Genomic DNA, 24,871 nt, shown 5'->3' with positions numbered 1-24,871 from the left:
CCCTGGTTACGGCGCCCTTGGTAACCGCCCGCCCCAGCCGGGAGCCGCCGGGTGGCGGGAGTCCGCGCCCGCTCCCCGGCCCCGGGCGAGCGCGGGCCTCGGCGGCGCGGCCATGGCAGCCTCGCAGCGAGCGGCGACCCCGGCGGCCGCCCGCCTCCAGTCCCCGGGAGATTCCAGCCCCGGAGCGCAGGCCGCCCAGTCCCAACGCGAAGACCCCTCGGAGGCTGCGACGGCGGCGGCCGCGGCCTTGAGGGACGAGGAAGACGGAGAGGAGGCGGCGCCGCGGGCGCAGGCGCGGGTAATGCAGGGGCGGCCGCGGGCCGCGGCGGGGTGTGCGCCGGGTGCTGGCTGGCGGGCGGTTCGGGTCCCGCTGGGTGAGCGGCGGCCTCGCGGCCGGGAGGCGCGACGCCCTGCCCAACCCCCTCCCCCAGTGGGCCCGGTCCGCACCTTCTCTGCACCCCCACGGTAGGTACTCAGAACCGGGGCGCTGGATTGGAAGATCTTTTAATTTTCCACAAAGAGATCGTTGCAAAAAAAGATTTCTTGGAGAGCCTCCATTTCTAGAGAGCATCAAGTATAGAGCTTTACTTCTCTTGCTCCAGCATCTGTCGCACTTGCAAAAGCAGTTACTGCTTTTTCTTTTCAACTTGCGGAGAACTGATGTACCCCATAGTGCATGACTCATAAAACTCAGGCGAATCAGCTGTGCTGTCAGGTGTGTTTTGTTGTCCCTTTAAAGTCTTGGTTATTGGTGCATTTTTTAAAAATTTTATTATTTTTTTTTTAATTGGTGCATCTTCACAGTGTACAGGAGAGGCGGTGTTTAAACCCATTCAAGAGTTCAGGGGGGCACATCATACACAGATGAACGTTAAGCATCCAGAGAAACAAATGACTGAGGTTCCAGTTTCCTAAACGACTCTTCAGGGTGAGAAAGCCCCTTGACAGATCAATGTTCAGTGTCAAATGTGTTGTGAGCACCTGCCCATCAGGTAGAGGGCTGAGTTTGCCATCTACTCTGTTCCCTTAAAAGATGGGACCATTGAATTTTAGCTAGCCATGTGCAGATATAAACCTTACCCCCAGTTAAAGATTCTTAATACCGTTTGTCCAGAGCATCTCAGATACAAACCATTATGGTCTATGGCTAAAAAAATCACTGGTATTTTGGAATTCTAACCTAAACACTAAAATTCTATCCTAAACACTAAAAGTGTTTACGGAGAAAATCTGTAGCAACACCTTCAATGGTCAGTATTTCACCAGCGGACAAACTACCCGAGGTCATCCAGAGTAAGGTACATTGAGACCCTGAACATGAACCAAGGTCAGAGTCCTGGGAACAGTTTCATTCATAATAAAGCTTCCCCACAAAACAAATCTCAGAACCAACAAAGGAGGCAAAGTGATAGAGGAAAAAGATTTGAGTGAAGGAAGAGGATTGGGAATCCTGGACAGGATCCATTCTCTGCCATTTGCGAGGTGATACTAAGATGTAACTTTCTTCAATCTCAGTTTCCTTGTATGTAAAAGAACTCTAATAAATGTGTCTCTTACTGGGATATTAGGAGAACCAAAGGAGAAAATGTGTGCATTATCTACAGAACACTTTGTATAAATTCATAATAATAATAATAACTGCCAATGAGACTGTCATTTGAACAACTGCCCCAAAGATTAAATTCTCCTTTGGCTTACTGTGCTGGAGGAGTCAGTCATTTCTGTAGTAGCAGGTATACTTCCAGACTGCCCTGCTAAACTGCAAATCTGTATCAGAAATTTAGTGCCTTAGGAGAGATCGATTCATCCAACAAGCTAGTTTCAAAGGGACAGATTACTACCAAACAGAAAAGGGAGCTAAGTCTTATGAGTTTAATACACTTGGAGGATCCAAAAGCAAATCTGGATAAGCTGCCACAGTAGACCTGATAGCCAGAGGGCACCGGTTGGAGAAGGAACCCCGAAAAGGCAGGAAAGGGTGCAGGAGCCAAGCTTGTCTTCACAATTCATCTTGAGTCTCTACCTTGGTTTTTTTAAAGATTAATTTGTTTCAACTTTATCATCTACAAAATGTAGTAAACTCATGGATACTATAAGTACCACACAAGACTGATAAGAGCGGAGCTTGGGTGGCAAGTTTGGTTAAGTGTCTGGTTCTTCATCTCAGGATTGTGAGTTCAAGCCATGCATTGGGCTCCATGCCTAGCCTTTAAAAAAAAAAAAAAAAAAAAAAAGACTGGTTAGAGAACCACTAGGCTCCTTTCACTCCTTTGGTTTGCCAAAGTGAACCCCATCCCCCTCCCACACACACCTTGAAGGATCCTGAGCCCATATTGAGCTCTGAGGTATGTTCCTTGAATCTAGCCTCCATTGGAGATAGCATTTCATAGGCCTTGCTACGTGGTTGATGATGGCATGCGTAAAGCAATATTCTTGAATTCACAGTTAAAGTCTCACTGACTTTCCTAATGGGGTAACAAATATCAAAGAGTTATTAAGCGCTAGTCACTGAATATTCATTTGTGAGTGAAGCAGACAGATCCCATCGTCACAAAGCTTCCAGTCTGGTGGGGAAGTTAGACATACAAAATGAATAGTCAAATGATTATAAGATGAGAAATGCTGGGAAAGAAATGAATAGGCTTCTGTGATTAAAAAAAGAAGTAGTCAGGAACCTACTTAAATGAGTAAACAATTAAGTCAATACCTGGTAGATAAGAAAAAGCAGCCATTTGAAGACTAGGGGTAGAAAAAACATTCCAGGCTGAGGGAACAGCAGAGGCAGCGGCCCTAAGATAGGAAGAGAAAGAGTTTTGTGTGATTAAGGATCTGAAAAGAAAAGAGATGAGAGAGAAGGGCAGGGAAGGAGACTGGTGGGAGAGATGAGCTGGGCCGGATTATTCAGGGCCTTTTAGACCAAGATAAGGAGTTTAGAGTTTATGGTCAGTACAGGTACTGCAGAAGGTCCTTGAAGACTTTAAAAGATCTGACATTTTTCTGTTTACATTTTTAAAAGACAACGGATGGCTCTGTGGGGAATGATTAGAGAGGCTTTGACAAAGCAAAAGTAAGGAAATTAGTTAGGAGCTGTTGTGGTTTCAGAGGCAGGCGGCGGTGGTTTGGTTCTAGTCTAGGAGAAGTGGCAAGAAGTAGACAGATTTCTTTAGAATGCATAGGACTTACTGTTAGATTGGATGTGAAGGCCAAGGAAGAGGAAGAAATCAAGAATGTTCATTTCCATTTTCTGGCTTAACCAGTTGCATGAAAAGTAATGCCATTTACTGAATTGGGGATAACTTAGGGAAGAATGGGTTTACAGACTGGGTGGGAATTAGGGTTTCCATTTTTTGTTGTTTGTTTGAAGATTTATTTATTTATTTATTTTAGAGAGAGAGTATGAACAGGAGGGGCAGAGGGAGAGGGAGAAAGAATCTCCAGCAGGCTCCTCCCTGAGCATGGAACCAAAGCAGAGCTTGATCTCACGACCTTGAAGTCACCACCTTGAGGTCAGGACCTGAACTGAAATGAGTTAGATGCTTAGCTGACTATGCCACCCAGGTGCCCCAGGGTTTCAGTATTTTTGTTTGTTTGTTTGTTTGTTTTTGTTTTTGGGTTTCAGTTTTGAACATGGTAAATTTGAGATGCCTATAAAACTACCAATTGGAAATATGTAGGAAGGGGTAGGGTCTATGAAACCATAGTCCTGTGTGATCTAGACTATAGACTTCTTTCTAGGAATTTTCAGCAATTTTTTAAAAAAGATTTTATTTATTTATTCATGACAGAGAGAGAGAGAGGCAGAGACACAGGCAGAGGAAGAAGCAGGCTCCATGTAGGGAGCCTGACGTGGGACTCAATCCCGGGTCTCCAGGATCACACTCCAGGCTGAAGGCGGCTCTAAACTGCTGGGCCACCGTGGCTGCCCAATTTTCAGCATTTTTAAGACAACGGGAATGAATGAAGTCACTTAGGGAGAGGATGTGGAGAAAGAAGCGAAGGGGCCTTAGTATAGAATTCTGAAGAACCTAGCATTTAAGGGGTGTCTGGCTGGCTCCATAGGTGGAGCACAGGACTCTTGATCTCAGGATCCTGAGTTCAGGCCCTACCTTGGGCATGAAGCCCACCTAAAAAATACACACACACACACACACACACACACACATATATATATATTTTTTAGGTGGGCTTCATGCCATGTATATATATACACATATATACACATGTATACATATGCCAGGTGCCTGGGTGACTCAGTTGGTAGAGATAAAGAAATAGAGAGTTTGACTCGGTTGCCTCTCAGGTCATGATCTCAGAGTCAGGAGATCCTGAGATCTACCTCTCCCCTGTCCCTCCAGCCCTACACTCAGCCGGGAGTCTGGTTGAGATTCTCTCCCTCTCCCTCTGCCCCTCCCATGTTCCCCTGACTAAAATAAATCTTTAAAAAATTAAAAACCTAGTGTTTAATAGTCAAGTAGAGAAAAAGGGAGCAAAAGAAATTAAGGACCAGCTACAGTGGTAGAAGGGTTACCAGAAAGTGGGCAAGTTTCCCATTCACTGGCTTTAGTGATGAGGAAAGGGATAAATGGTGCTAAGAGAGGGATATTTCATCTTTGAAACAGAAGGGAAGGAGAAAAGGAGCACAAAAGTGGGCAGTTTTGTAGATGGGAAGATAGTGAACTTCCCTCTGAAGATTTCTGTTTTCTTAAAGAAATAGAAGAGTTAGGGATGCCTGGGTGGCTCAGTGGTTGAACATCTGCCTTTTCGGCTCAGGGCGTGATCCCGGAGTCCTGGGATTGAGTCCCATATCAGGCTCCTTGCATGAGGTCTGCTTCTCCCTCTGCCTGTGTCTCTGCCTCTCTCTGTCTCTCTCATGAATAAATAAATAAAATATTAAAAAAAAATAGAAGAGTTATAGGCAGTTGGGGGATGAGTGTGGGAGCAGGTAAATGAGCAAAGGAAAGGTAAGAAGTATTGCTGGGGGAATGTGAGAGCCACCTTCCAGAAGGAATAAGGGAGGTGCTAGGCAGACCAAGTATCCATTGAAAATTGTTCAGTTTTTTGGGGGATGTGGCAAGTTCCTTTTTTCTTTTTTTTCCCCTAAGATTTATTGATTTATTTGAGAGAGAGAGTGAAGGGAGAGGCAGAGGGAGGGAGAGAATCTGAATCTGAAGCCAGCTCTGCGCTGAGCTAGGAATCTGGCATAGGACTCGAATCCATGACCCTGAGGTCATGACCAGAGCCAAAATCAAGACAGATGCTCAATCAACTGAGCCACCCAGGCACCCCAGAAATTGTGCAATTTTAAATTTAGTATTAATATTCACAAACATTCTTTTTATTTATTTTTAAGTTAAATTAAATTAATCTATTTTCAAGTAGGCTCCACACCCAGTGTGGAGCCCAACACAGGTCTTGAACTTAACCTTGAGATCAAGACCAGAGCTGAGACCAAGAGCCGGATGCCTAACCACCCCTCTTTTTATGTTTATAAGTTACATTTTAATTGTGAAAATAATATAAATATATTCTCTTTTTAAATTTTCTTTCTTTCTTTTTTAAGATTTATTTATTTATTTTTATTTATGATAGACACAGAGAGAAAGAAAGAGGCAGAGACACAGGAGGAGGGAGAAGCAGGCTCCATGCCAGAAGCCCGACGTGGGACTCGATCCCAGGACTCCAGGATCGCGCCCTGGGCCAAAGGTAGGCTCCAAACCGCTGAGCCACCCAGGGATCCCCTTTAAATTTTCAAATGTTACAAGGGCACCTGGCTGGCTCAGTCATTGGGGCATGTGACTCTTGATCTCGGGGTTGTGAGTTCGAGCCTCATGTTGGGTGTAGAGAGTACTTAAAAATAAAATCTTAAAAACCTTCAAATGCTGGGATCCCTGGGTGGCACAGCAGTTTGGCGCCTGCCTTTGGCCCAGGGCGCGATCCTAGAGACCCGGGATCGAATCCCATGTCGGGCTCCCAGTGCATGGAGCCTGTTTCTCCCTCTGCCTGTGTCTCTGCCTCTCTCTCTCTCTCTCTCTGTTTGTGACTATCATAAATAAAAAAAACAAAAACAAAAACAAAAACCTTCAAATGCTACAAATAAGGCATAGGACCTTTTAGACCTCTCCCTGCAAAAAAAATCTGATACCCCGCCTCTACCCCCCCATACACCATTGGTAGCCACTGTTTTGAAAATGATATATAGTCTTCTGGACTTTTTCCTGTTTCCTGTGTACATAATATGTTAATATATGGTCACATTAAAAATGTGTGTGTGTGTATATATATATATACACACACACATACACATATTCTGCAGCTTGCATCTTCTCTTAACATTTATTGGGGGTTTACCCATGTTAGTATATGTAAATCTACCTTTTTCATTAGAAATCCTTTCAATGCAAAAAAAATTTTAAATAAAAATTCTAGAACTTCAGATGATACTAGATACACTATAACACAAATAATTATGAGTGCTGGTTACTAATGAATCAACATGTACCAGAGGGAGTCATTATCTAAATGGGTCAAGCCAGTCTAGGGAAGATTATCCTCTAATCTGGTGGCTGCATATACAACATTCCATAGAGAGCTGAACGATTAAAGGGAAAGAGTACTGTGTTAAGTTCTTAGGATATAATGTCTTTGACCTAGGTTATTTGATTTACTAAATATTTTCCTTTGTGAGGATACAATTAAAGATGGCATTAGAATTGGAAGCTGCTTATAAACCATTCACCTGTTTCAGATAAAACACTGTGAGATCAGTTTATCTGAAAAATTTAAAGTATTAAGCTGAAATGGAATGGATACTTTGCAAAAGTCAGTGCCTAAGTTAGAAGCTACTCATCCTTCTATAACTTTTTCAAACACTTTTTCCAGGTCCAAATAAATTTTAGCCTTTTTGTGAAAATGATTGTTATAAGGCCTCCTTTTAAGGGATGTTCTAAGAGAATGAATGAAGAATGCATGTGTGCTTTTGCCAAAAACAGTTCTCGGAATGTCCTCCTGGTTTTAATTGTAGTTTTTGGAAAATAAGCCCTTAATACCTAAACATAGCTCTTTAGGGCAGCCAGTTTTTCTTCAAATGATTCAGTCCTTTTTGAGGGAATACCTGTCTTCTTCCCTCTATGGAAACTTAGTATTTTTTTTTTAAGCTTATATTCATTCATCCGACAAATATTTCTTGAGTATCTGCCATTGGTAGGGGCAGGCACATAAGACACAAATAAAGTCATGTAGGATGTCAGTTGGGGTGAGTACTTATGAAAAAAATAAAACAGAGGGGCACCTGGGTGGCTCAGTCAGGAGTGTCTGCCTTCGGCTCAGGTCATGATCTCAGGGTCCTGAGATCAAGCCCCACATTGGGCTCCCTGCTCAGCGAGGAGTCCGCTTCTCCCTCTCCCTCTGCCACCCCCCCCCCATGTGTGTGCACATTCTCTCTCTCTTAAATAAATAAAATCTTTTAAAAAATAAAGAACTGACTTTAAAAGGAAAAAAGACCAGAAAAGGGAGGCTGACAATGCGTGGGGAGGGACGTTGTAATTTCAAATACAGTAGACAGTGAAGTCTTTGTTGAGAAGATGGCATTTCATTAAGACCTGAAGGAGTGAGCAAGTGGGCCATGCCGATATCTAGAAGAACAGCATCTCAGGGAGGGGGAACGGCAAGTGAGGTCCTGAGGTGATTTTGCTAATGCTGTAAGCATTGGAAAAACTGCAAACTGGAATCAACTACTGCTACTAGGATGAACTACTGCTGCTGCCCAGGGGAAGAACCGGTGTCGGGGAGGCTCAAGCAGATGGAGAACTAACAGAAAGGAATACAGTCCCTTCCTCCTCCAGCCTTGCAGTTTCCCTCTAATCTTACTTTTGGCGAATATAGTGGGGAGCAGCTGGCAAAGCAGAAACCCTCTTTGGAGTCCCATCCCCAGCATCACAGAACAGGGTATAGAAGGGAGGTGTGGGAGCCACAAGACAATAACATACACCTGGCACCTACCTTATGTGTCATAAAATTAATGTTCAGAAGGTAAATGCCCATGTCACATGGCTAAGGAGTGCAGAACCTAGGCTCGAATGAGAATTCCGACCCCACGCCTGTAATCCTTCTCCCAAGGCAGGACAGCGCTCCAAACTGAAAAGGTATTTAACTTCCATCCGAGTGCTTCTTATTGAAGGGTTATAAGGGAACTGAAACCAGGTGACCAGCCAGTGGTTGGGAGCCAGTAGTTAGATGAGAAATGGCAACTGCTCCTCAAAATTGCTCTATGCCTTTTACTCTGCTCTTAGCCTTCAACTTTGTGCACCTTGCTCCCCACTCTACTGTCCGCCCTTGCTGCTTTTACTCATGTCATTTAAATACATCTGGAAGTTTGTCCGGAGTACCCTTTGCCTTTTTCCCCTACACTCTCTTTGACCCTCCAGATTCTTCCATTCTTTGACTCATCTCGGACATTACCTCCTCCAGGCAGCCTTCCTTTATCTTCCAAACTCAAACCAAGCTAAAGCTCCTTTGGTTTGAATACTCTTATCACTTGGTCTTTGTATCTGATGTGACCACTTTCTCTTTCATATCAGTCCTCCTCTCCCTGCTTATTAAATGTTGGTGTTTGCCAGCATTTCCATCCTCAGGTTCTCGTCTCTCATTGTTCCCCTCTCCCTGGGCAACCCTATCCACATCCAAAGCTGCACCTGTCACTTCTGTGTGCCCTGGTACCTGCCATATCTCCCTCTCCAGCCCAGCCTTATTAGCAGCTCTCCAGATATATTTACCTCCCAGAGTTCTGACCACCTGGCTGCCTGACTAATCCCTGAAACTTAGTGTGTCTAAGACAGAGATTAGTTTCCTTTCCCTAAAACACTCTTTTCTGCTGTATCCCCTGTATCGATGAATGGCAGCACCACCATCTACCTAGACAGACAGCACTCCAGACAGAAATCTTTTTACTTTCTTGCCCACAGCCAGACCATTGTCAAGTTGATACTTCAGCCTCCTCAATCTCTCAAGGCAGCCTCCTTTCTTTTGTCCCTGGTGCTGCCCCCTTCATTTTGCCCTTAATATCTCTAACTCGGGCCTTTGCTGTAGCCCATTAACTACTGTCAACCTTGCCTTCCTTCATTCCCTCCTACTCGCTACAAGAAGACTCCTTCTGAGCATTAATATGTCAGTCCTCTGGTCACATTCTTCAAGGCTCCTATTGGCTATGGCCTGGCCACCTGGGCTTTTGGTGGCTCCTGACTTCTCTTTTTCACCTTGTTTCCCACCCTCATCTGGGCTCCTTATACCCTGCTCCCCACTGCCACTCAGACTACCTCCCTCTGAGCACATAATGCCTGTTCATTCCACTTGTGGCTTAAAAACCCCCCTGCCCTTGGGAGGAGTGTGGTGTGCCTTTGGAGCACAACGGATTTGAAATTGAGTACCAGCTCTGCTACTTACTAGCTGTGCAACTGCAGGTGGGTCACCTGCCTCCTTTGAGCCTCAGTTTGCTTGAGATCATACTACCTGCAAGTTGCATTGTCAGGAGGTGACATCATGATGAATGTTCTAACACTCTGCCTCACATGTCTCTGTTTTTCCCTGCTCCCTTGATTTGGCACACTCTGTCCTCACCCATCCTTATGCCTTCAGTCTGGCTCACCTCTACAAATTCTACCTTTTTTTTCCCTCCCTAGTCAGAGTTAGGCATTCTTTCTATGAGTTTTCATGGTGTCTTATATCGTGACATATATGGTCACTCGTCTGTCTCCCTCTTCAGAACAGCTGGGAGCAGTTTGTGGACAGGAGTCAGGAGTTCCGTCTCATTTAAAGCCTGCTGCTGAGTTATGTACCTGTTCTAAACTAGCTGGAAGCTTCTGGAAGGTGGAATTTTTATCTGATCTGTATCAGGAGCCAGCTGAATGCTGGGCATCTCTGAATATTTAATGAATGAAGAAGTTAACAAAGCTCTCATCTAAGAACTAAGCTCCACGACTAAAAAAGTAATGATGAGGAGCACATACAGAAACAGCAGAAGACATCAGAAACTTCTCTGACTTGAGTTGTAGGACATACATAAATTTCCTTTGAGACATAAATTTGTTGGTAATAAATTTTCGCATACCAGTTCTTTTGAGAAAAACTTGTTTTCTCCTTCTTCTTCTTCTTCTTCTTCTTCTTCTTCTTCTTCTTTTTTTGTTTTTAGATTTTATGTATTTATTTTAGAGAGAGAAAGCAAGAGCACAAGCAGGGGAGAGGGAGAAGCAGGCTGGGCAGGGATACAGGCCTTGATGTGGGACTCGATCCCAGGACCCTGGGATCATGACCTAACCTGAAGGCAGACACCAACTGAGACACCCCATTTCACTTTTTTTAAGTTACCCCAAGTGGTACAACACTGGCTTCTTATACACTGTTTTTAGTCCATTAAAAAAAAAAAAAAAACATACCTATAACTATTTGTATACAATTGATGTTCTGAATTTTCCTGTTGGGAGAAAGGTACTCAATTTTATTTCCTAGAGTCTTATCAGATTGTTATATATCTATAATTTTCTATGGCAAATATGCTTTCTTCATTTTAAGTCTTTCAGGCACTAAGTTAAATTTAAAACCATGGTCAGCAGCCTTTTATGCATACCATCATAAATAACTTCAACTGTTTCTCAACTGAGAAAATATTAAAAATTCTTATTTATGGAGAAAATGCAATTTTACCACGTTAGCTGCTTCAATTAAAGAACTTTGAGGGACGCCTGGGTAGCTCAGTGGTGGGGCGCCTCCCTTCAGCCCAAGGTTTTGATCCTGGAGTTCCGGGATCGAGTCCTGCATCGGGCTTCCTGTGGGGAGTCTGCTTCTCCCCCTGCCTGTGTCTCTGCCTCTCTCTCTCTCTCTGTCTCTCATGAATAAATAAATAAAATCTTAAAAAAAAAAAAAAAAAAAAACACTGTGAAAGGAATGGGGGAGGAAGATAGACCCTTCTAGGGATGACCTATATGTAGCATAGCTGCACTCCACTCTGTGGTTATTATACTGTACCACTCTTGTTCTCGTCACTCCCAAAGTCTGTCACCCATGGGAGCTGTTGCTCTTATTGCCCCAGAAGTGGCTGTTCTGATGGTCCCTCCTACCCCCTTTCACACCCTCCTATTCCCTCCTGAGGTATCTCCTTGGTGAACCAATGAGAAATTTGTTCCCTCCCTTCTCCTGTCCCCATTCTCCCATTTCCCTGACTTCTTTTTCTCCCTGTCTTCTCTCCAAGGGCACGCCCTTGGGGCCCACGCTGCAGAAGGCCTGCTAGGGCTGGATATTGCGCTGTGTTTGGTTGGTTTGCAGCAGAAAGAATGTTTTTCTTCATCTCAGTTAAAACTTATAACTCAGAGAGAGGCTCTTTATAAAGGGTGGTTTGGTTCTATCCTGTTACGGGTTAGTATATGATCTGGGAATTTAACCATTCTTTATAAAATTAGTTAAATAGCATTTATTTCCTGATGTCTCTCTCTCTCATTCTTTTTTTTTTTTTTTTTTTTTTTAGTATTAATTTATTTTAGCAAAAGGGGGAGGGGCAGAGGGAGAGAGAATTGCAAGCATGCTCCCTGCTGAGCAGAGCGCCTGACTTAGGCTGATCCCATGACCCCAGGATCATAACTGAAATGGAAATCAAGAGTTGGATTCAACTGACTGAGCCACCCAGGTGCCCCATCACTCATTCCTAATAAAATATCATTAAGGGAAAATGTACATAGTCCACAAGTAACTTATAATCCATTATATGTAGGTACCCACAAGTAACATAATCTAATTAAGCATACACTTTAAGAAGCAGCATTGGGAATTGGTGTCAGTTTAATTTGTCTTCAGTTCTAAACACCATTTAACAGATTTTTTTTCCTCCTACCAGGCTGATTTTAACACCAACATTTCTGAGGTAGATGAACAAACACAAATAAGCAATGAGGACTTTGTGGACTTTTCTGATATTTGCCACTCTAATGAAGAGTATTTTAGGAAACTAGAAGAGCTGAAAGCTGCCCACTTGGAAACTATGGCAAAGTTAGAGAAAATGTACCAGAATAAATTAAATTTAAAAGTTCAGCCAGTGATCATCAGAGAAGAAGCTTCTAGTGTCTCTTCCAGGTAAGTTTGTACATAACATTATTTGTGGGCTGTAAAATAAAATGTATACTTAAATATGCAGAACTGAAGTATTTCAGAATGTTTTCTCTCAACTATCCTTTTGTACTTTTAATGATATACGGAGGTTAGATTTTATTTAAAATGTGTAATGGGGGCAGCCCGGGTGGCTCAGTGGTTTAGCACTGCCTTTGGCCCAGGGCATGATCCTGGAGACCTGGGATCTAGTCCCACGTCGGACTCCCTGCATGGAGCCTGCTTCTCCCTCTGTCTCTGTCTCTGCCTGTCTCTCTCTTTCTATCTATCTCTGTGTCTCTCATGAATAAATAAATAAAATCTTAAAAAAAAATGTGTAATGGCTTATCCACCAATGGCTTCTTGTTTTTAGGATCATTTGGTGGTCATTTAGTCTTTTTTCTCTGACCTGCCACTCATAGAACTGTAGGTATCTGTCAAAATATTTAGTCTGGGCCATTTTAATTTATTTTTATTTTTATTTTTTAAAGATTTTATTTTTAAGTAATCTCTACACCCAACATGGAGCTTGAACTTACAGCCTGGAGTTCAGGAGTTGCATGTTCTAATAATGACTGAGCCAGCCAGGCTGGGCCGTTTTTAAGTGAAAATATTAAAATTTAATTTTAAAAGCCCTTTACATTATGTGGATTAACATGAACTCACGGGTACCTCGGTGGTACCTGGGTTAGTTAAGCATCTGACTCTTGATTTCAACGCAGCTCTTGATCTCAGAATTGTGAGTTCAAGCCCCATGTTGGGCGCCATGCTAAGTTTAAGAAACAAAACAAAAAAACATGAACTCATTAAAAATATAAAGTATAGATACAGCTCTCTCTCGAGAGCACCCACCATTGTATCTCAAGGTGTACTTTTTGCCTTATTTTATTTTTAAGTGATTTTTTTAAAGATTTTATATAATTATTCATGACAGACATAGAGAAAGAGAGGCAGAGACATAGGCAGAGAGAGAAGCAGGCTCTATGCAGGGAGCCCGATGTGGGACTCGATCTCAGGACTCCAGGAGCATGCCCTGAGCCAAAGGCAGACGCTCAACTGCTGAGCTACCCAGGTGTCCCTACTTTTTGCTTTAATAAACTTTCCTGCTTCTCTTACTCAAAAAAGTAAATAAATAAGTCATACATACACACACACATACATATATATACAAATATACATACACACACAGTTCAGGACTAAGACATAAATCTTATTCAGGTTTTCAAAATAGTCTGTAATTTCTAGACCTATTTCTGCTATGAACTCTCTTATTTTGAAACTGGAGGCAAGTCCCTTAATTCATCCAGTTCATCAGTGCTAATTGTCCATCTCCAGTTGTTGCCTGGGCACAGAGGAGTCACAAATCAACATGACCTTAAGGAGCTCAAAGACTAGCTGAGAACCAAAAATTGCAATACAGCATGATGTAACAGAGTTATGGAGACAGAAGAAGCAGCAATTGATCATGTCATGGTGTTGGTAGAGGGACACAGGCAGGAATTTTCTATAGAACTGTCATATCCAAGTTCAGTATTAAAGGAGGAGTAGCTGTACAGATGCAGGAAGCAAGGAGTGGGCTTCTAGGCAACAGAAACCACATGTGCAGAGGCATGGTAGTATGAGAGATCATGGTATATGTGAGGAGCTTCATGTGATTGGATATGACTTAAGATTAGTAACTGGAGGGCGAAAGAGGCTAGAGGTGAAACAGGAAAGGTGGCCAGAGGCTAGTCTTGAAGGGGCTTTATGATCTAGACTTGACTCTGTTACAATGGCAAATCATAGAAGAGTTTCAAGAAGGGGAATGACATGACTAGATGTATGTTTTAAGATGGTGACTCTGAGAAATATGTGGAGGATTTAATAGACATTAGCCACAAGGAGCCACTGCTGTCTCAGTTCCCCTGTAAAATGAGGGAGTTAAATTAGAGGATCTCTTACCTCTATTCTAAATAAAAGTGATAATTATAAGCTTTATGTATCCAGCTCCTGCCTTCTGACTGATAATACCTTGATCTTATAGTTCTTAATTTTTATATTTGGTCACATGCAACTGAGAGTGTAACTTAATTATTATTCTTATTTAGGTCTGAATCAGAAAAGAACTCTTATCACCCTATCTCATTAATGACATCTTCAGAGCCTGATTTAGGGCCGTCTTCCTCCTTGATTATGTCTTCCTCTGAAGATGAGTTGCCCAACTTAGAAAAAGAGTATCCTGAGAAAAAGAGGGTAGTGATGAGCTACGCAAAAGAGCTCATCAACAACATGTGGACAAACTTTTCTGTTGAAGATTATATTCGGTGTGAAGATGCTTACTTCCCAGCCGTTGAAAAAACAAAGAAGAAACCAAGAGAATGGGTGCCAAAGATTACGGTTCCTGAGCCTTTTCAGATGATGATTAGGGAACAGAGGAAGAAAGAAGAGAACATGAAATCAAAATCAGATATTGAAATGGTACACCAACTGCTCAAAAAACAAGAAGAAGAATCAGAGTGTAAGAAAAAATTCCGAGCCACTCCAGTTCCTGCATTTGTCTTTTTCCCCCTTTATCATGACCTAGTCAAGCAAAATGAAGACCGCAGAAAGCGTTTGAAGGAAAAGAACAAAGAAGCTCTTCTGGCCTCACAAAAGCCATTTAAGTTCATTGCAAGAGAGGAACAGAAGCAAGCAATCCGGGAAAAGAAGCTGAGAGACTTGTTTAAGTCTAAAAAGAAAACAAATCGATTTAAGGCCAGACCTGTGCCTCGATCTACTTATGGCTCAGCTACCAAAGAGAAGTTAAAAGAAGAGGAGCTCTATAGAGACATTATGACACAGCTGAAAGCCCAAGAGCTCTTGCAGAATCCATCCCCTTTACCTTCTAGGTCAGGTCACAAAAGTTGTGCTCCAAGGAAGCTCAAGCGTCCTGAGCAGCCTGAAAGACTGAAGTGTACACACAAGTTTAGATGCCAGATTGCTGATTTTGAAAAGCTTCCTGAGGGATACCAGAAACACCTCTCAGAACAGAAGTGTTCAAAACTCCCAGCCTCCCATAAACCACCCAATCTTCACGCAGCCTCCACTGCATCCACTAAAAGAGAGAAAATTTTGGCAGACATTGCAGCAGATGAGGAACATTCAAAAGAAACACGGTCTTTTCTGTCTCCAAGAAACAAGTCACCAGGAAGAAGTGCAAGTGCAAAGCCTGTGCCTTGTAACTGCCCCCCTCCAATGCCCACAGTGTCTTCCAGAGGGAGAGAACAAGCCACAAGGTAAACGACTAGAATATAGCACTAGCTGACCCATGGTTGCTAAAACAGTGTTTGTAGCCATATTGATTTTATGTCAGTCAATTTGAAAATATGAAGAAATTATATTTGGCAACATATTTTTGGTAGATAATATAGAGCATTTTGCCAGAGGATGTACTTCTAAGAAATGAGTATATTTTCCATTTCCAATCTTTGGGATAGAAAAGGTTAGTCAGCCTGTTGATTTCCAATTTCACAAGTCAAAGCCTTCTCAAAAGGTTGCCTTTAGTTTCAACGCTTGAATTTTCCTGTGTTAAATCTTTGCTGAACAACATTCTTACTGGCTTAAAGTGAATTAAGCCTTAGTTTGTTGCCCTCAGGAGATCACTTGAGGAAAAGAAAATGTTGGAAGAAGAGAGAAATCGGATCCTAACTAAGCAGAAGCAAAGAATGAAAGAATTGCAGAAACTCCTGACAATCCGGGCTAAAGCTTATGACTCCCATCAAAGTTTAGCTCAGATGTCTAAATCCAGAGTCAAATCTCTCAGGTATCCTAAAAGAATTTAGTAGTTTAGTTTCTGGATTCAAGTTGCTATCAATTACTTACACTCAATGTGCACACACACACACACACACACACACTCAAACTCACTCACCTCACCTCATGGTGAGGACCCTAAAACCATGTTGCTGAGCAGAAATGTTTTATATCGTGGCCATAGTTAATAGTTGTAATCTTATGTCAGTATCTAACCTTTTTTTTACTCTATACTATTATTTTTAAGTAGACTCCATGCCCATTGTGGGGCCAAACGTGACATGATCTGAGACCAAGTGTCCTATGCTCTACTGATTGCGCCAGCCGGGCATCCCTTCCTTATGCTACTTTTGGTTGCACTGTAACGATATTGAGAAAAATCTTCTTTTTAAGTTTTGTATTTTAATTCCAGTATAGTTAACACTGAAAAATCTTGACTCCTACAGATAAAGCTCTCGTTTAATAGCTTGCTGTGTAATCTCAGAATATTGTTCAATAAATAGGTCTGTTGAAGAGCTTTGTTCTAAGGTGCATGAAATTTGAGATCACAAATTAACACATTGATGTTAATTAACATCAGTTATGTGATATGTCAGTTAACACGTGTGTGTTTAGTGGTGTGTGTTGCAATTCTTGGAGTTTTGATATAATAAAATATAAATAAATAAAAATATTTGCAGAACCCCTTCACAGAACACTGGAATTCTGCAATACAAAGTTTGAAAACCAGTGTTCCAGAGGAACATTTTTATGTAAAAAATGTTCATGTTTAAGTAGGAAAATATCTCCCCCAAAGCTGATAAGTAATATGATTTATTAATTTTTAATCTGATTTATAAGTACCCCCCAATCTATATATTGGTTTTTACTTATTATTGGTATTCCTTTTTAATATAGCAATTATATTTCTTTATAATGTATATTATGTTTATATTCCATGTAATGTATATCAGTGTAATTCAATAATACAGGGAACTTAATTTGATAAACTTGAGCAGAATTTTTTAGAAAAATACTATCCACCCCAAGAAAGTAAACTGGATTTTTCCTAATACCAATTTTGTGTATAAATTAATCATAAGTATCATTCTGTAGTACAATTCTTTTCTCTAATCCATGTAATCTTATTATCTTGGTAGAGTTAGTATGTTTTACATGTTATTTTATATAAAATATCATATTTTATTCATTATAGGATTTTGCCCAAAGAGTAAGTACATTTACTGTGAACTTGGTATTTTGGTTCCTTTTTCTCTATATGTTCTATTCCCTTACTCCTCATTTTCCCCTGACCTGCTCTCATTTAATTAACTTTGCCACCCACCTATAGAAGATCTTGTTTAGGGGAAAAAGAGAAAAGCAAGATCTTTTTTTCAGAAGAAATTCCTTAAGGAGAAGATATCTAATTTGGACTAAGTTTTCTTGGTTTTCTGCACTTAAAATTGAGTTAAGAGGGCCTTTATTCATCTCTTCAGGCCAGTGTAAAGCATTTTATTCTGCATTTCATAAAAATTTACCAGTCTAGGAAAGGTATTGTGGTAAATTGTAAGCCATGCTCATAATTTAATTTCTGATTTGTCATCTAAGCTAAATGTTGTATGTGCAAATTATTATTTCTTTTTAAAATTCCCTTCCTTTTATTTGATTTTAGAAAGAGTGAAAAGGAAAGGATGAGAGAATACCAACAAGAACTAGAAGAAAGAGAAGAAAAATTAAAAAACAGGCCGCTACTGTTTGAAAGAGTTGCTCAGGTTGTGTTTGTTGGAATTTAAGAGCTACAATCAGCTTTTTTTTTTTTTAATACATCTCTAACGCCTAACTTACAGTCCATTTTTCTTATATGTTATATATATATATTTTTAATTTTTATTTATTTATGATAGTCACACACAGAGAGAGAGAGAGAGGCAGAGACATAGGCAGAGGGAGAAGCAGGCTCCATGCACCGGGAGCCCGACGTGGGATTCGATCCCGGGTCTCCAGGATCCCTCCCTGGGCCAAAGGCAGGCGCCAAACCACTGCACCACCCAGGGATCCCTATATGTTATATAATTTATTGAGACATATTATTGTTTCTGTGACAGCTTCATCAAATCAGTCAAGTAAGTTTTTGCTTAAATCTGAGCATCAAATCTTGTTGAGGAGGCATGTTAGCTTGATAAAGAACACGCTGCTACTGCAGTCATATTCAAAATAATAATTTCACAACCTATTCTTCATGGCTGATCTTTTTTTTTTTTTTCAGTACCAATTTAGCCATATATTAAGGCGAATCTTCATGATACTACTTGGAAGTCTTTGAAGAATTAAAAAATGAAACAAAATGCTAATTGGAATCAGATCTATTTCTGCCAGGTTTTGTTTTGTTTTTTCAGATTCATTGAGATATATGACTTAGAGCACTGTGTAAATTTAAGATGTACAGCATGTGACTTGACATAGATGTATGGTGAAACAGTAACTACTGTAAATTTAGTTAATAATCCTCACCTCATATAGTTAACCAAACTTTTAGGATTTACTCTCTTAGCAGTTTTCAAATATGCCATACAGTGGTGTTAACTACAGTCATCATGTTGTACGTTGCATTCCCAGTACTTATTTTTCTTATACTTAGAGGTTTATAGCTTTGACCATCTTCCTCCAATTCCCCTGGTAACCACAAATCTGATCTATTTTTCTATGACTTTGTTTTGTTTTTGTTTTTAGATTCTACATGTAAGTGAGATCATAAAGTATTTGTCTTCCTCTGTCTGACTTACTTCACTAAGCATAAAGGCCTCAAAGCCTTTAAGAGCTACAATCTTGTTGCATATTGTTGCATATGGCAGGATTTCCTTTTTTATGGCTGAATAGTATTCTGTTGCACATATACACCATTTTCTTTACCCATTCATCTTTTGATGGACACTTAAGTTGTTTCCATGCCTTGGCCATTGTAAATAATGCTGCAATGAATGTGGGGGTGCAGATAGCACTTCAACATAGTGATTATTTTTCCTTTAGATAAATACACAGAAGTTGGATGTTGCTGTATTGTATTATATTTCTGTTTTTAATTTTTTGAGGAACCTCCATACTGTTTTCCAGGGTGGCTGTACTAATTTACATTCCTACCAACAGTGCACAAGAACTCCCTTTTCTCCATATCCTCACCAGCATTTGTTATCTCTTGTCTTTTTGATATTAGCCATTCTAGCAAGTGTGAGGTGATACCTCATTGTGGTTTTGATTTGCATATCCCTGATGATTAGTGATGTTGAGCACCTTTTCATGTACCTGTTGGCCATTTGAATATTTTCTTTGGAAAAATATCTGTTCAGATCCTTTAAATTGGATTATTTGTTTTTTTGCTAGGACTTTTATGAGTTCTTTATATATTTTGCATACTAACCCCTTATCAGACATATCATTTGCAAATATTTTCTCCATCTAGTAGGTTCCCTTTTCATTTTGTTGATCAGTTTTTTTAAGTGAGTCTATAATTTTCATTCTTATCTACAATTACCAAAAGGACTTTCTTTTCATTGGAAAAATAATTTGGTCCTATGGACAGTGAGTTCTGATTTTACTATATATTTTTTTAATTTTACTATATTTATACTCAGTTTTACAGTCTCCCCCTAAGAGATATCTGTCCATTTCACATCTCACATCATCTTCTCCTTTGTACTCACAAAGGAGGTGTTCTTATGGGTGGCATAGCTTAACGATCGACAGACTCACTGGAGGTTACAGGTGCTGTGTTGTAACCTTGTAAAAGCTGTTGCATTTGGAGCTTCCTGCCAGCATTATAGGACTGCCCTTCTCAATGAAACACTGAGGACAGGGGCACGTTTTATAGGTGAATTTACATTTATAATATCTCAAAGTTATGGGACCCGTTTACTTACAGATTTGGAAATAATTTTATATAATGCTTTTCATTTTAAGGAGTGGGTTTCTTTTTTTAATTTCTTAGTTTCAATTTTAAAGGGAAAAATCATCATAAACTGTTGTGAATTACGTAGCAGAAAGGGATTGACTTCTAGCTCAAAGTAGTTATTTCCAGCTCCTGACTGCAGGTTGTTTGTCTGGTAGTTATATCTACACAGATTTCCCATAGACATCTTACATCCATCTTGCCTCAAACTAGATCTTCCTCTTTGATTTCCTACTTTTGTTGGGCCACAGTTTTGGGGACTGGTAACTACTTTTCCTCCCTCTTTCACTTGCCACTGAGAGACCTGACAAATTTTCTTCCTAAATAATTTTTGGATCTGCCTTTCTCCATTCTCAATGATGAAATGCTACATGAAACCTCTGTTATCTCTTCTCTGAGTTATTGTAGTGATTTGACTAGTTTTCTGGCCTTGTTCTTTGCAAAGCCACCCATCATATCTTCACTTTGCCATTCCTGTTCCCTTGTCAAAATGTTACCCTGGGAGGTAGAACATAACCTCTGATATTAGTGACAATCATCCATTTTCACGGATTCTACTCATTCTCATTTTCAATGAAAAATATCAAAAGGTCTTATCACTGTCTTCTTCAAATACTACAAAGTGGGTATTCTTATATTACAGAGGAAAAAACTGAAGTTCAAAGAAGGTAAGTAACTAGTAAGGTTTATAGTTAGTAATGGAACTAGGATTGGACCCAAGTCAGTCTGCTTCCAAACAATTAAGACTAAGCTGTCCTGCTCTCTCCCAGAAGGTGACTCCATGACTCTTAGCCTGGTGTATAGAATCCTCTACATTCTGATTCCTGTTAACCTCTTTGTTCATCAACCCCAACACACCCCCTGCCCCCTCACCATGACCACCCTTTACTTTCAGACCATACTAGACTACAAGTTCCAAACTTCTTTATCCATGCTTTTTCTGAACACTGTTAGAGCCTCTTCCTTTTTTTCATACTGATCTTTCAAGTATTCTTATAAAATTACTTGAATTGCTTCCTGGGTTGAATTGGGTGCCCATTTCTGTGTTTTTTTATTAACCTCTGCATACCTTTGTCTTTGCTCCTGCTATATTGTGTGGAAATGATATGTTTCAGGATCTCTCTTCCCTTCTAGCTAGTTACTTTTAAAGGTTGTGGTCAAATCTTTGTATTCCTAGCACCCACCACCTAGGATATCCTCTGGCACAGAGGAGATGTTAATAAACATTTGTTGAACCAAAACTGAAATGTTAGGATCAAATTAGCCAGGTAATGACCTCTCATTTTTTTTTCTAGGATTAACCTGGGCTGAGAGCACTGTTTTTTGCAGTCTTTGATAGTGATGAGTCTCAGCATGAGTAAGCTGTTGTGCCATGCTGTGAATTCCCACTGCTTCTAAGCACAAGAGAAAGTGAGGCAAAATAAGTAGTGTGTGTGAAATTAAAGCCATAAAGAAATTTTGCATGTTGAAAACAGGTTAGTTTCATAGCTGATTCTACTTCTGCCACTTTTGGCTCTTATCTCTGCTGTTCCTTTTATCCAAAAACACTGTTCTCTTTCCATATACACCCACTACCTCTCATGAGGGCTTTTTACAAAATAAGTACTCAGTAATTAAATAAATGAAATAATTACTGTAAATGAAACTTATGATTATAAAATAAATATTTTTCCCCTTCAAATGAGGGCACTGACTGTAGACAAACTTTAATCATTGTACATTATTTTGGTTTTCAGAAGAAGCAACACTTGTTTTTTGTTTTGTTCTGTTTTGGTTTTTGCAGTCTTTGATAGTAAAATAAAATAATCATAGTTATTTTCATTGTTCCTTTTATCTTGTAGTCTGTACAATTCTTTTGCATGGTGAAATGCAAGGAGGAAATGTTTATTTCAATTAAGAATAGTTATGCACTACTCACCTTGATATAAAATATTAAAAGGTGGGGATCCCTGGGTGGCGCAGCGGTTTGGCACCTGCCTTTGGCCCAGGGCACGATCCTGGAGACCCGGGATCGAGTCCCATGTCGGGCTCCCGGTGCATGGAGCCTGCTTCTCCTTCTGCCTATGTCTCTGCCTCTCTCTCTCTCTGTGACTATCATAAATAAATAAAAATAAAAATAAAAAAATATTAAAAGGTAATTAATTCTATATATAGAGTGACTGGCAGTGACTCACCATTGCTTTGGTTTTGTTAACATAAATTAGTGCATTTTTTTCTTGCAGTCTGTTTTGCTGTGACTATTGCTGCTAATTAACAGCTGTTATTTAATAAATCCACTCACAACTTTATACATTATCCATGTATTAGCGCTAATTGTGGTCTTGCTGCTGTTGAGTTGTTCTCTAGAAGAGTAAGCTTACCAGCCAGGACAGAACAAACTATGTTGTCCTGTTTCTTGGAAATCACAAGGTTTACTGACTGAGTAGATTCTAAATTCTGAACCAAATTCAAATGAAGAGTTAATGAGTACCGGCTTTGATATTATTTTAATCTCTTTTATATTTAACTTGCTTTTATCAGAGTATAAAATGTTTTTAATGGATTAAGAGTTATTTGGGTTTTCTTTATTCTACTCTACAGTCTTTGGGGCATAGTTCTTATCTTCTCACTTAGCCATGACTTTCGGTTCTTCAAGGCCTGTGTGTTGGTGTTCATAGCCTCTGGATGCATTTTATTAACTTTTCTAAATATTGTTGTATTTTATAGCAGGTGCATTTTAGCAACAGTTTGGGTACGTTTTCAGTTTTCCAGAGCATCACAGAAACCACTGGTGGTAGCTTATCCATTGTAATCAGTCTTTATTTCCCTCATGGAACACTAGATGCCGTGGTCCCTCAGTATGCTGGAGTCCCTAGGTTAAGCAAATAGATATCTGACACTTGCATTGCTGAAGTCAGGTTTAAGCTACCTTCAAACTCCAGGATGAGCACTACTACTTAGAGAGAGCAGCATGGTGAAATGGAAAAGACCCAGGAAATGGTCAAGAGCCTTGGTTCTACCATTCACTGTCCTTGTGACCTTAAGCAAACTGCTCAACCTTACTGGGGGTGGAGGGAGTGTTCTAGTTTACTTTTTTTTTGTTTCTTTTTTTAAGATTTTGTTTATTTATTCATGAGAGACAGAGAGAGAGAGGCAGAGACACAGGCAGAGGGAGAAGCAGGCTCCATGCAGGGAGTCTGATGTGGGACTCGATCCCGGGACTCCAGGATGACGATCTGAGCTGAAGGCAGACGCTTAACAACTGAGCCACCCAGGTGCCCCGTCCTTATTTGTTAAGTATGGGGGTGAGACTGGGTGATCTCCCACACCCTTTCCAATATGGGATGCCATCGGTGCACTGGAGCTGGCCCATCCTAGTTACCTTAGCTGGAGGTCCACATGGCAACTCTTGGCCCTATACTAGTTCATATCCACTCATGGAAGGTAAAGGGTGACCAAAGCTGAGGCCCTAGTGAACCCCAGGCATTTTGTGACCTTGAAAGGTCACAAGAGTTCCTGTGGTCTCAGGAACTGTGATGACTCCTGACCTGCTTTAGGTCTGAGAGGGTCTCCACAGGTCCTAAGGCCAGGAAATAACATTCTGGAGATTTGGACTCAGTTCTAAATTCTTGTTCTTTTTGCTGTATCCATTGATTTCTCCAGAGTAAAGATAACCACATTGATGATATTATCATCTTTGATGGATTAGAGATCTGGCATTTAAAGACTAAAAGTTCCAGTAGGTACATAAAATGGAAGAACCCTCTGACAACTATCGCAAACTTATTTTCTTCCTTGTTTTTCCAGATTCCTTGAACAGTCATAAAAGTATATTTTTAAAAAGTATATAAAACAGATATAATGTAAAGAATATAGGTCACGTGGCTACTACCTAGGTTAACAACAGAACATCACCAGCACCCCAGAAACCCTGTGCACCCTTACCAGATCAAAACCCTCTCCCTCTTCCCTAGAGGTAGGCACCATTCTAATTTTTGAGATAAGCATTTCCTGGTTTTTGTTATTATTTTTGTGTTTTGCAGTTTTACCATCCTACACAGTATGGTTTAGTTTTGCCCTTTTGGGGACTTTAGGTAAATGAGTCATTCATTCTATGTGTATTCTCTTGTCTTTAGCTTCTTTTGCTTAGTACTGTGTTCATGAGATCCATCCATACTGTCGTGTACGATAGAATTCATTTATTGTCATTGCTTTATTTTACTCCGTTGTGTGAATAGACCATTATTTATCAATCCTATTGTTGAGAGATATTTGGGTTGTTTCCAGTTTGGGGTTGTTAAAAGTAGTACTTTCCTGAGCGTTTTTGTACACGTCTTCTGGGGTACATATGTAGGAGTTCCTCTGGGTATATGCTGGGGAGTGGGATTGCTGGTCAGAAGGTTTGCTTACTTTGAGTCAACTGTGATTATTAGATTTAATTTCTAATACTGGAGCTTTTAACCCATACATTTTTAATGAAAATTTAAAGTCTTTTGTTCTCCTCTAAAAAGGTTTGTCTTTCCTATAGAAAAATGCAAGAATGGCAGCAGAAAAGCGTTATTCTAACACCCTAAAAGCATTAGGACTATCTGATGAGTTTGTTTCAAAGAAAGGCCAAAGTGGAAAAGTATTTGAGTACTTCAGCAATCAAGAGATGAAGAATTTCACTGAAGATAAAGAAAGGTAACATATATAGGACATCTAAATGGTTTACCTTTGGAAAAATTCTTACTTGCTGGAAAGAATAAATTCTGTCCTATATCTTTAAAAGATCTTTTAACCTAACACAATACATGTGAACTGTTGTAAAACATTGGTATTTTAACACTTGGCACATTGAAAATATTATGTGGTGATGAAGTATCTTGTTTTTTAAAGCAGAATAATTTAAATTTCTGACTGACATAAATGATGAAAATAATAAGATGCTTTCAAATGAAGCTTACAGAGCCAAACAAGGTTTGAAATAGATTAGTTCTCAATTAGCACTTTTATAGAGCTGTCTTGGTAAATCAGAGCTCATGCCCTTGAGGAAGACTGACTCCATGATGATATACGTTGCAAAGCGTTGGT

At 40.3% G+C, this 24,871-nt stretch overlaps 1 protein-coding gene across 20 annotated transcripts in view; it reads left to right on the top strand.

Moving 5' to 3' along the window:
* Positions 1–35: 35 nt before the first annotated feature.
* The window catches only part of FAM161A (FAM161 centrosomal protein A), a 71,155-nt gene continuing 46,319 nt past the window's right edge, over positions 36–24,871 (top strand). For 2 of the 20 annotated variants that reach the window (XR_012003574.1, XR_012003573.1), the window contains exons 1-7: positions 39–298; positions 5,590–5,703; positions 11,879–12,114; positions 14,214–15,380; positions 15,740–15,907; positions 17,549–17,648; positions 24,327–24,481. Coding sequence is in view for 9 of the 20 variants with exons in the window: in XM_072768514.1 (XP_072624615.1) it covers positions 113–298; positions 5,590–5,703; positions 11,879–12,114; positions 14,214–15,380; positions 15,740–15,907; positions 17,549–17,648; positions 24,327–24,481 (2,126 nt within the window). In the remaining 11 variants the exon portion in view is untranslated. Of the gene's footprint in view, positions 299–804; positions 929–5,589; positions 5,704–11,878; positions 12,115–14,213; positions 15,381–15,739; positions 15,908–17,548; positions 17,649–17,780; positions 18,000–21,114; positions 21,295–23,605; positions 23,775–24,309; positions 24,482–24,871 lie in introns of those variants that run through there. The other 18 variants (XR_012003575.1, XM_072768520.1, XR_012003577.1 and 15 more) reach the window with 17 other exon arrangements.

The sequence above is a fragment of the Canis lupus genome, chromosome 11 (assembly GCF_048164855.1).
Source record: "Canis lupus baileyi chromosome 11, mCanLup2.hap1, whole genome shotgun sequence".
NCBI lineage: Eukaryota > Metazoa > Chordata > Mammalia > Carnivora > Canidae > Canis > Canis lupus.
Note: the sequence above shows the minus strand (reverse complement) of the source record. Positions and strands in the feature narration are given on the sequence as shown.